This window comes from Odontesthes bonariensis, chromosome 17 (assembly GCF_027942865.1).
Source record: "Odontesthes bonariensis isolate fOdoBon6 chromosome 17, fOdoBon6.hap1, whole genome shotgun sequence".
Taxonomy (NCBI): Eukaryota; Metazoa; Chordata; class Actinopteri; order Atheriniformes; family Atherinopsidae; genus Odontesthes; species Odontesthes bonariensis.
Genome location: NC_134522.1, coordinates 11,143,841 through 11,155,977, shown reverse-complemented (window position 1 = coordinate 11,155,977; position 12,137 = coordinate 11,143,841). Strand labels below are relative to the sequence as shown.

Here is a 12,137-nt window from a genome sequence, read left to right as displayed (position 1 = left end):
GTTTAAGACATTATTTAACAATACTGCTGTCAATGGGATGCTTCCTGTCAGTGCCCTAAAGGTTAATGAAAAGGATATACAAGGCGTATCTGCAGCCTTGTGTGAGGCATGCCTTCCAAAAAAAAACCAAAGCAGATGTTTAGAGGCTCTATGCCGCTCCCTCTTATAACCCCATAAATGCAGGAGAAACACAGGGGGAAGAGCACAGAGAACGAGCTTCCGTACTTTTAAAGTTTCACAGACGTAAGCATGCTGCAGAGAAAGCTGCTTTGAATTGTCAGACACAATGAGGACTAGCTGAGAGGCAATGTTAGATCAAACAGCGAGTGCAGGTTCCTCATTAATAGATTAAATGAGGACAAGTTAAAGAACTGCCATTTAAGTGGGCACAACAGGCAGACAATTTCCAAGATAAGCAATAAAAAAATCTTTGTAAGTGTATGAGTGATAAACTCTACAAACTGTATAAGAATTTGTTTAACATGTATGAAAAAAAAAGCTACTAACCATGAAGGACCCCTGCTACAGGAGGGAAAATTGGGGTAGCAGTAGCATGCATGGAGCATGACCCTGGCCAAGTGAGCTGAGAGCCATAAAAGAAATAATGCTAGCCATTCATTTCAAAGCTCCCCTGTTACTTTTTCCCAATAGCAGAGCCAAATACTCAATATATCCCTTCCCCCATTCTCCAGTCCTTCCATTATCCCAACCACTACCCTTCATTCCAACCTATAAATGGACAATATTACAGTAAAGAGAGAGGAGACACCATTATGATGCTGCCAGCCCAGAGGAATTCCTTCCTACGCAATCACCCCGCAAAATGCTGACTCATTCCTAGCATGAGTTTGGTTTGTTTAATAGTTGGAGAAACTTGAATATCCATGTTCTTTGTCACAGTTTAAACTAAGCTGAACAGTTTTGTTGTCTTATTATGTTACATTTTAAACATAAAGTGAATTTATCTACTTTCCAGGCAACAAATTTGCTTTTGACCAGGTCGATTTGGCTTAAAGGTTTGGAAGGATTTGGATGATATCATGAACAAATTAGTTATAACCGAATCCCTTACTTGAAGGTTCCAGCATTAAGCAAGAACAAGCCAGCAACTAAGGCCAGTGAGTTCATTCTGGACGAACATGAATGGTTTCCCGACTTGGGAAAACAATCCCTCTGTGGTAATGCAAGCTTGTCATTCAAAGTCCACTGACTTTTCTAAACCCTGAAAGCTGTCTTCAAGGAATGTCACGATTTCTTCTTTAAGTTAAAAACACCCTGGTATAAGTTGCAACTTGTAACTCATACTGATTACATGCATGCAGTCCTTACATGTTTTGCCGTTCTCAGACATGCGCTGTCCCTCTCCAGCAGGATAAATAGGAACCACAGTTACAGTGTAGACGGTATCAGACTGCAGGTTCTTCAGCACGCTGCTGTAGGTGCTTCCTGACACCTGCACCTAGAAGCACAATACATACAACATGTTGGGTAATAAAAAGGATTCAAATTCTTCACTTGTTTCGATGCTTTATAGAAACAAGCTTCAGTGCTTATTTCCGGCTTACCATCTCTTCATCTCCTCCGGCTGCAGGGACATAGAAGATCTTATACTGGCGGACGTTACCCTCAGCGGGCTCCCACTGGACATTCAAGGTGCTAGTAGTGGGGTCAGTTACCCGCAAGTTCCTAACACCACCCAAAGGCTCTGGGGTAGGCAGAAATGTATAATACAGTTACAACAGCACATATACTGCCACAGCCACAGGCTCATTATACTACATTCTTTTTGTGAATCCTTTTATAGTCATAGGTTACTTACTGGTCTTTCCAAGCCCATTAAGATCCCTGCTAACTCCTCCAGCATATATTGCCACCACGCTGATGGAATATTCAGTGTCAGGGGTCAGCTTGGGAAGTAGGACAGTTGTCTTCTTTCCTCCAATCTGAGTCTAATTTGGGGGAAATATGTGATTTAATTCAGTTACTGATGCCCTCAAAAGCCTAAACTCTAAGTGATATCATGGAACGGAGATGTGGTGAATTAAGCTACTCAAACAAAAGCTCAACTAGTTTAGGGTGTTATAAAATATTTCTTATGGGAAAAAAGTATTTTCCGTGAGAACTGTGGAGCTGTCAACATTTCAAAGGAGGAATGTTTTGAGTGTTTTTGGACATGATCGCTATAAAAAGTTCATTCTAAGATCGTCAGCTAGCATGTGGATTTGTATGTATTAATATCTGTTCGTGCATATCCAAGTTAATCCCTTAATAATTTTCTTATTGCTGAACACTTTCACAAGCTTTCTCAAACAAATCACTGAATCTTTTACCAGCAAAGAATGAAAACAGGAGGACAGATGTTGAGGAGTGGTGCTTTTCTTGAACATAAGTGCACAATGTGGGTAAGGCACTTCTGAAAAACCCACTTGTCCCAGACAAAATAATCAAAAACTCTCTGAGCTAGCTATACTTTTTGAAATACTGACAGCAAATCAAGACAATTTGGCTAAATATGGAGTTTTATCTTCATTCAAGAAGATCTACATAACACCAGCTGAGCTAATGTTTTTGTACAAAAAGTTTAACAAAGTGAATTATAAGAAATTTAAATTTAGAAATGTTTTGTTGGTTTCTCCAATATGTTGGATAGCATCTGGGTCTTATTAACAGTGAGTAAAAACAGCAAATTAAAAGCCAGGTTTGGGAGCACAGCATCTTTGCTCCGCACTTTAAACATGATCTGCTGCATAATATATGACACACATGGCGCAGTACTCTCTCATTACACTTACACTGACCTAGCTGGACAAGTGCCTTCCATTTTTCATGTACACACACACAGCTTGCAGATGATCGTCACACCACATTGCAGATAAAAGTTCTCCCTATGGAGTCTTTGGAGTGTCAGCCCTCAAGATGTTTTGTGTGAACTTTTTAAATTTACTCTCTTGCACAACTTCTAACATCCCATAAAAGCTAAGAAATGAAGGAGAAATATTTGAACTAAAGTTGGTTGGAACATTTAACCTTGATTTAGCTTGCATCACAGCTCATTTGTGTGGCTCTCAATCTGTAAACATGTGTGTGAGCATGTGTGCCAGCACAGCTAGCATTCTTGTATTTCTCTTTTAAGTCTTGCTTTTAAAAAAGCAATGAGAAATGTGAGACAGAAAACTGAAACCAAAAAATTTGTCATCCAAAAAAACATTTACACACTGAGTACAGCAGCCAAAAATGCATGACCAGCAGGTGACCTTAGGCAGTGTCAGAATGTCATGAAAAAGCAAACAGAATTCCAGTAGTTTCACAGATGTATTTCTTAGAGGCAAAGCTGCTCAGGAGTTAGAAATAGATTTACTGAGTGAGTTAAAGCCTAAGAAGCCATGAAACACAACTTGTGGAGTGGCTTGTGGATTCACCACTAAAGTCCAGTGAAGAAGCAAAAAGAAAAAGGAAGTGTGTAACTGATTTTAAATGAAAACGGAAATTATATTTAAAAATGTATCAGCAACAGACAGTTTTCCTTTTAGAGATAATAAAATCGAACTCAAAAGCTAACAAGGATCACAAGCTTGCTAATTTGCAGTCTAGTTCTGCTCCAGTTCTTCAACACAACCATTTAAAAATATTTTTGAGAAATTCCTGTTATTGGATTCAGTGTGACTTACAGTCTGGCTCTTGCCTCCAGCTGAGGGGACATAAGTGATCTTGTAGTTCTGGACACGGCCCGGAGGTGGAGTCCACCTGGCGTTCAAAGTGGTGGTGGTTTCATTGAACACAACTAAGTTGGTGGGAGGTGCATTAGGTGCTGCAAAGTGCACAAAGACACACAAAAATCACAGTTACAACCAAATCAAGATCTGTTGCATGTGGTAAGAGCATTTATCATTGAGATGTCCTCAGAATATCTTTTAAAGACACAGTCCTTGATCATTTTGGTGAAAGTATGTTACCATGTCTGTTTTTTTTTCTTTAATTAGTCATTTCTAAAATAATATAATCTCTAGCTGATAACCTTTCCTTTATGCACAAACAAAGATGATCTATCAATAACTTGTAACTGACAAGGACTGCAGCTTTAAAGAGGAAAAGACAATCATCAGGGATTTTGTCTTTTCTGAAGCAGAGACGGATTCTTTTAAATGGCACTGGATTGAGGATGATGATGATAATGATGAGGAGGAGGATGAAAGGACTCATAAATGCATGGATAAATGCAATGAATTGATGGATGGATGGATGAATGAAGAGATGAAGAGATGATGATTGATGGGATTGGCTTCAAAAACAGGGATTTAAATCTCTGTTTTGCCAAGCATGCATGGTGGAAATCCATCTTCAGCCATTTAATTCATCTGAGTACGAACATACTCAGGAAGAAGCCTTTGGATGAACAGCACGGACAATTGGCCAAACACAGACAAGGACAAACAAACACATAATAAATCTGGGCTGTGTCAGAAGCAGCACCATTGGAGCGGTCAATGGGTTAAGAGCCTTTCTCGGTGATGAACAGTTGTCCAGACAACAACTGTTGTGATGACTTAATGAGATATTAAGACATGCTTTTTCTTTTTGCTTTACCGCAAACATACTTACTTGGTCTACCATCTGGCTTGGACACTATAGAGGCAGAAATAGAAAGGTATAATGGGCATACCCTGAACTTCAAATTTCAATCAGCTCATTCATAGGTAGGCAAAAATTAAATAACTGCTCGAGCCTTTGGTCAAGATCCAACACAGAGATTCTATCAAGTAATTTTAGCAAAACAGTGTTAAGACTTTTTGTTCAGATGTGGTCACACAGCTGCTAGGATGCGCATCTTACATGTCCTCTCGGTGCCCAGCAGATCTTCACTCTCTGATTCATCTGGGTAGATTGCAGTGACAGACACGTCATAGGGCGTGTCTGGCTCCAAGTCCTCCAGGACTCGACTTGTCTCATCGTTGCCCAGGATGTCCTGGTGAGGAAAACATAACAAATACACAAAAATCGTAGCCAATACAAATCAAAGGGAAGCAATGCAAGCTCAATACTGGAGATTTTCTGCTAAAGTCTGTTTTTTAGATGTTCTTGCCGCCTCCTCCGGAGGTCTTTCCCAAAGCAAAGCAGAAGCACTTGACAAAATACCTGCACAATTTATTCAAATGTAAACATCTTTGACAGCTGGCTTTCTCTTACATATTGGAAGTTGCCCTCTCCCTTCTTTGTCCAGCCAATGCGGTACAGGGCCACATCAGGGGCCCCGTGATCCCAGGTGGCCCTGAAGCTGGTCTGGGTAACTTCTGAAAATCGTAGGTTCTTTGGCGCTGGGACCACATCTACAGAACAGAGCAAAGGAAGTAAATTTCTATGTCACTCAAAAGCAGGGAAAAAGGGACCAGTGCTCCTTTCACTCTGTCATCATGGTAATGATTTTTAATGTACCCGTGATTGCGCTTCCCAACATTGGCTGCCCAGGTCCTTCATCATAGATTGGAGTAACACCTAAAGAATACTCAGTCTGTGAGAGCAGGTTATCCAGTTGTCTGGTGGTGACACCTCCTCCCACTTCCAGCTGTATAAATGAACAAAATAAATGAATAAATAAGAAAATACGCTTTTTAAACATTATACAAAACAAATAACTCAATTACGTGGTAAACTCAAAGTAAATTAAAAAATCGTTTGGAACGTATTCTAAACTATTAATTCTCCTCTCAGTGTGACATTCCAGGAACACGAGCAACAGCAGTTATGTGCACTGAACAAATAACCATTAACAGCTGCTATGTGTTTGTCTAAAGTGGCACTTTATTTGTCTCACCAGACCAAAAAAAAAAATGCTAAAGACCTCACTTGGAGGGAATGTGTCCTGCAGTTTGTATTGTGAGTGGCATGCTGTCACTGGCTTCGATCACATACTTCCTCTGCCTGTGACTCACTTTCACATGTGTGTTTCCACCCTGGGAGCTTTGAGGATCACCTCCACCTGATTTATGACTAAGGATGTAGCAAAACGCAAACCACAGATTTTGTTGCTCTGGCTCAGGAACTCCCAAAAGGGGGCATGCAACCATAAAGTACTTGTCCATGATGACCCCCCTTAAGCCCTTCAAAATCATGTTCTGATAGTTTCATAATCTTCTCACTGGATCCCAGAATGTTGCTCAATTCCACCCAACCAGCTGCAGTCTTCATCATGTGGTCTAAGCCAATATAATAAAGTATCAGTCAAAAGTCTACATATAAATTTCTTACTATCAAACCGAATGGTTCTAACAGACAACAAGTAATGCAAAAGGAGAATAGGACTGGTAAAACATAGACTGCTAACATTTTGCTTGTATGCCTTTACTTGGACCACAATGGAGACAAACAGGAGATATGGGAACTGCAGGAGCATTTTCACCCATGTGTTATACACCCTAACTACTCAACAATCAGGTTGCCATATGTGTTTGTTCTTAGTATTGACTGGGACGGAAAGTTCAACATGTCTGGAACCAAACTCACTTCTTTAGCCTCTCCATCCTCAGGCTTGTACGTGATGAGGTACTTGCGAACAGGACCACTAGCAGCATCCCAGAAAAGCACCATGGTGCTGTGAGTGACTTCACGTACCCTCAGTTCACCCGCTGGAGGCATGGGCACTGAGGAAGGAACAATGGTTGGAAATACTTTCAACATACAGCTGGTGAGTTTACAGCAGAATAGCTGATTAACTTTCTGTTGTAATCTACAATCAGCATCTTTAAATGTGTGCTGAATGACTGAAACACATGTGATTAATCGCAACGTACAGGTGACTCCGTCCTTGATCAGTGGTTCACTCGCCAATTCTTCATAAAGGGCAGAGAGGGAAACTGAGTAGGCTGTGTTGGGGAATAACTTCAACAGCTGGGTATCAGTTGTCTCTGCTCCCACTCTAATCTGGAGGGAGACCAAACAAACAACAACAAGGTCAGAGGGGAAGCGGATGACGGACACACCTCAGCTACACAGAACCAGACATGTGGCTGAAAACATTTAGAGGAAAAATGAGTTTATGCTGCTGAATCTGGTTTTAACCCACTGGGTTCAACACTTCATGAGCAAATAATGATGTTCCCTTGTCAGAGTGAGCTCATAGTTCATCCACCCCTTTCTGACTAACAATGTTCCTTTGTAATTTCCCTTTTTCATTGTTGGCTGAATGGTGACACAAATACTGGTGGCTTTGTATAACGTTATTTTAATATGTGACATCTGTATTTAATCAAAAAATGCTATCAGTTTCAAGTACTTAGCCATCTTCAGAGTTTAGTGATTTGTTTGGTATGTTTTTCTGCAATCTTTTGCTCGTTGTTTTCTTTGTGTGTATTACCTCCTGTTCACTGGTCGGCTGGGTGGCATTGATGGCGCTGTAAAGCAGCAGGTACCCGGTGGCTGCCTGAACTTTCTCCCATCTCACTCGCAGGGAAGTCGTCTGTGCATCATAAATCGTCATACTCCGCACGCTACTTACGGGCACTAGAAATCCAGGAAGTGATGTTAAAGGCAGCAATAAATCTCACACTGAAACTGAGATTTTCACTACTACTCTATTAAAGAATGTATCTATCTGTGCCTACGCACTTCTAACCCATTGATATTACCGAATCCAGATTAAACATCTATGAGAAATACTATTAGTACAAAATGATACACTCTCTTTTCCTGCATGCTACGGCGTTTAGTTTTTGCACGCCATTCACGGTCCACAAACAGTGCTGTTTTATATGTACTTTTATGTAACACTATTAAATCTCTGCTAACCCAGAGAGCACCAGTAAAGCAGCTACTAACATCTAAAAAGAAGCAGAGAAAAAAATTGCACTTAAAAGCAAATCTAATCATTTCAATTCCTTCAGAGTTTGTGTTTAATTAAGATTTACCACTGCAATCTTTTTGGAACCACACATGGTTTTATAAACAGACAATGATATAGATGTTACTTTTGAACATTTTATTGATGGAGACCACACAGGAATCACAGTCACTGAGTGCGTTAAATCTGTGCAATTGACCCGAAGGAATTCAGTGACGGTGGCCAGCTCAAAGAGAAACTGATTAAACAAATGGCTAAAGGTTCATGAGTACACAGAGGCATATTGAAATTAAAATTCTTAGTCTTTGTCAACCACATTAATCTTTAATTAATCTACTTATTTGGAATTACTAATAAAGCTCCAATTTATTTTCTTTTTAGCGGATGCAGAAGTAGTGCAGTTTCCATAGGAAGGCTGAACAAATGTTCATTCCCACTCAACAATTTTCAGCATACTCGTATTTTAATAATTGAATCTTTTTTAATCACTTCTACCCTGGAGCCTTCTGCAAATGATCTGGCTGTAATTCTATTTAAAACAAGCAAACAAACAAAAAAAACTGCAATTCTTTAGTGATTTGAGGGTTTCCAAACCTTGGACATCCAGATTGAAGAGGCATCTAATACTAGAATGACTTAAATGCATGAAGAATCAGTTGTGCTTCTTTTCTGTAGCAACAGTTTTGGTAGACATTCAGCTGACAGTTTGTTGAACAGCTTCTATAATATCAGTGTCACTGACTAATTGTTAAATGACAACATGAATGCGGTGAATTCCCAGGAAAAAGACTTAGGAGAACTGTGAAATGCATTAAATTTCGCCAGGATTAAAGTTGGCAAAACTTCATGCATGTGAGGTTGTTCAGTTTCACTTTTCTGTTGTAGAACTGTTTCTGAATAAATTTGGCTATGTTTTTCAGTTGGTAGATGGCTCAAGGTGGTGGAGACAAAAAAACGGAAGACATACGTGTGGTCTCAGTTCCTTTCAGGGGCTCGCTGCTGTCCTCTCCCATCAAAGAGTAGACATTGACCAGGTACTCTGTCAGAGGGGTGAGGCCAGTGAGAACCACAGTGTTCCCAGTACCATCCACAAACACCTACAGTGGAATAGAGTGCATAGTCAGAAGAATAGTTTGGAAGAATTTCAATTTTTTTTTTCTGCAATGTATTTGGTTCAAAGCTCACATTCATGAGACACAAACTTTTCAAGAATGTACATTTACAAAAGTAGTGTGAAGGAGCAAGAACTGGGAAATCAGCTGAAACCAGAAAGTCATCCAACAATTTTCCTCCATAAAGTTAAAAACCTCCCCCATGAACCAGTTTCCCAAAACATGAACAATAATAAAAGCTAATCTGCAATCACCATTCATCAAAACCTTGAGAACTTGACAAAAACGAACACTTCCTACGATGTAATTAGATTCAGATACCAATAGTGCATCTATTCTGCATGTTCTGGAGCCAAGACCCTGCTGGCCAGTAGTGCTATCACTCATAAAATAATTTTTTAATCCTCTAAAGTGAAAGCTGTGTGTGTATGTGCTTTTTTTTCCTTGCCCTGGATTAGATTGTAATGAAATTTGACACCAAAACAGAGGCCAACACAGAAGGCTGGATATAGAAGACTGAGTGGAGTGTCCCAGTAGTATCAGAGACAGGGTCTGAAAGAATTAGTGGTGGTGTTTTTTTTGTAGAGGCAGCTTTTGGCTGGCATACCTCCTGCGGGCTTCCTGACACAGTCATGTATTGGACACGGTACTTTTCCACTGGGGTTTCTGGAGCAATCCAGGTAACTCTGAAGGACTGGTGAGTCACCTCTGATGTCACCAGATCAGTAGGTGCATCTGGAGCACCTCCTATTTAGATGAACCATTAAAAACATGAAAACCGCTGCATTATCATGATCATACACCATCATTTAAAACCACACCTGTTTGCCTTCTACCTTTATTGCTTTGACTAATAATCACTCCTTTAAAATTAGCCATATGCAGTAACAAATATGGATTGGTATAACTTGTTGAAAAGTCTCTTCACAAACATTATATATGAAGGAGGAAAAATTATTTGGCAACAGATAAAAAATATAGCATGCCTCTGTAGCTACAAGTCCTAACAGAACCTTGGAGACAGCATGGTACATATTGAGACTAAAAGTCGCATTCTTCCTAAGAAGCTCTTTAATTTGATGATGGAGCAAATTATTTCCTTTTCCAGGGAGGCAGAAAATTATATAAGGGAAGCAGAAAATAATAGATCTGCAGTTACTTCCAAGAGCTTGCTTGGTTCCATATATCTATTTGTTTTCCACCATGAAACAGGAATCCAACTGTATATACGTCTGGGATGCAATACAATGTGTTTCCACAGCTTATCAATTAACTTGGAGTGAGGAAGTTGGTTTAGACCTTCTATTTTTTAAGAATCTAATTTTTACCCTTGCATTTCAGTGTGCTGTGTGTTGTTAAGTTTAATCAGCTCGAGATATATATATATACTCTTATGTAAACTCATACATACCTGGTCCCTTGACACTGTTACAGAGGTTGTCAGCAAGACCGTCAACAATGTCCAATAGAAATGAGAAATCAGCCACATTGTACATGTGAATATCGTCTGGATCAGTGGCAATGGACCTCAACTCATTCTCATCAGCGTTTTTCACACCTAAAATGATTCATTTAGTGATGATTAGCAGTGGTATACATTTAATTCATACAATAAATAAATGAAAATTTACGGAAATTGTGTTTGCTTACCTATGGCGTAGAGCTCAATGCCCTGATCTCGCAAGCTCTGAGAGTTGGCGATGACATCGTCCTGTGATCTGCCATCAGTGATCAAGACACCGATCTTACGAGAGTTGGGTCTCATCCCAACATTCTCTTTGAAATTGTTCTGAAGGATGTAGTTCAAAGCCAGACCTATAATGAATAAATCCCAGTGCATTAATCCCTCCGACTGCAAAACTATCTGAATCATGAAGAATCAGACAAGTACAAAGTACCTGTCATGGTATTTCCTCCTTTATAGGGCAGGTTAGATACAGCATTCAGGAGTGAATCTCGGGTTGGATGAGCATTCAAATGCCATTCAGTCTTTGGGTCTCCACTGTACTGGGCAAGCCCTGGATATACCACAAATTCTTTGTTAGAGCAACTCAAAGACTTTTTTTTTTGTTGTATTAGTAATAACAGGTCAACTTTAATCTATATTGCTTGCTCTGGTCAGACGCACCAATTTGGACCCGATCAGGACCAATGTCAAAGACCCCCACCATGCGGCCGATGAAGGCCCGAATAGTCTTGAAGTTAAGACGTCCGATACTCCAGGAGCCATCCACCAGCAGCACAATGTCAGCTTGTGCAGTGGTCTTACACATCACGTCTGACAGCACAGAAGTTTATGTTATGATGGAGCAGAGATGCACACTTAAAAGCAGATGTAATAAAGCAACAATGCACAAAAAATGTCTGAGGTGAAATATGATGATGAAAGAGGTATTCACGGAAATGGAAGAGGTAAAGAAAGAAGGGGAAAACAGTTTTTGATGTGAAATTGGACTTCACTGTTTGAACGAAAGATCAAAATGATTTCCAGTAATCTTAACAATCATAACATCTCCACAACATTGCATGCTGACTGCAATATTTTAAAAATCTTTGATTTCCAAGGTGTTTTTATGATCTTCTTTTCTGCAGCATGTTGAGACAGTAATTCCTCTCAATTGTTCATCCTGGATCCACAAGTACATCCCAAAGGAGCTTCAAGAAAATATGCACTTAATGGCATATCAAAGGCCTCCGCTGTAGAAATTACTGTGCCATTCAGAGCAGCAAGGTAATATTTATATCCTGTCCTCCAAACACCTGTATGATGACAAGGGAGGCATCCGATCCTGTGTACCTAAAAGAGGGCTCCAGATGTGCAGAGGTGATAGGCAGATGTTACACTAACTGCCACTTGCTGCAACTGAAAACAGGTTACATTTGATTTACAGATTGGCTTGCTTACACAAAAAAAAAAAAACTTAAACCTACAGTGGAACAAAAATGGATCTACTGACATGACGGCAGTATATAAACACAGGCCCATTCATTCAATAAACTGAATGTGCTTTAGTTATTACAAGCATCTGACAACATAAGTCTGCTGTGTAAACTGTGCGAGTGGACTGAGAGGGGAAGTGTGTTGTTAAATTTCACAGTTGGTTTACATGAATGCGAACTCAAACAGCGGTTTGAGCTTTTACTTTTCAAATCTATGCTAACAAAATGTTCAGCCATACCTTTTGAAACTTTCA

The 12,137-nt window shown here is 39.8% G+C and overlaps 1 protein-coding gene across 4 annotated transcripts in view; it reads right to left on the bottom strand.

Moving 5' to 3' along the window:
- col12a1a (collagen, type XII, alpha 1a) overlaps positions 1 to 12,137 on the bottom strand; it is a 52,382-nt gene that overhangs the window by 21,452 nt on the left and 18,793 nt on the right. For 3 of the 4 annotated variants that reach the window (XM_075448814.1, XM_075448812.1, XM_075448815.1), the window contains 17 exons: positions 11,072 to 11,221; positions 10,842 to 10,961; positions 10,594 to 10,758; positions 10,355 to 10,501; positions 9,551 to 9,690; positions 8,799 to 8,928; positions 7,349 to 7,494; positions 6,786 to 6,915; positions 6,499 to 6,635; positions 5,431 to 5,560; positions 5,185 to 5,324; positions 4,831 to 4,963; positions 4,600 to 4,623; positions 3,669 to 3,808; positions 1,820 to 1,949; positions 1,566 to 1,705; positions 1,330 to 1,459 (listed from right to left, as the gene is read on the bottom strand). In XM_075448814.1, coding sequence (XP_075304929.1) covers positions 1,330 to 1,459; positions 1,566 to 1,705; positions 1,820 to 1,949; positions 3,669 to 3,808; positions 4,600 to 4,623; positions 4,831 to 4,963; positions 5,185 to 5,324; positions 5,431 to 5,560; positions 6,499 to 6,635; positions 6,786 to 6,915; positions 7,349 to 7,494; positions 8,799 to 8,928; positions 9,551 to 9,690; positions 10,355 to 10,501; positions 10,594 to 10,758; positions 10,842 to 10,961; positions 11,072 to 11,221 — 2,232 coding nt within the window. The remainder of the gene's footprint in view (positions 1 to 1,329; positions 1,460 to 1,565; positions 1,706 to 1,819; positions 1,950 to 3,668; positions 3,809 to 4,599; positions 4,624 to 4,830; positions 4,964 to 5,184; positions 5,325 to 5,430; positions 5,561 to 6,498; positions 6,636 to 6,785; positions 6,916 to 7,348; positions 7,495 to 8,798; positions 8,929 to 9,550; positions 9,691 to 10,354; positions 10,502 to 10,593; positions 10,759 to 10,841; positions 10,962 to 11,071; positions 11,222 to 12,137) is intronic. The other variant, XM_075448813.1, reaches the window with a different exon arrangement.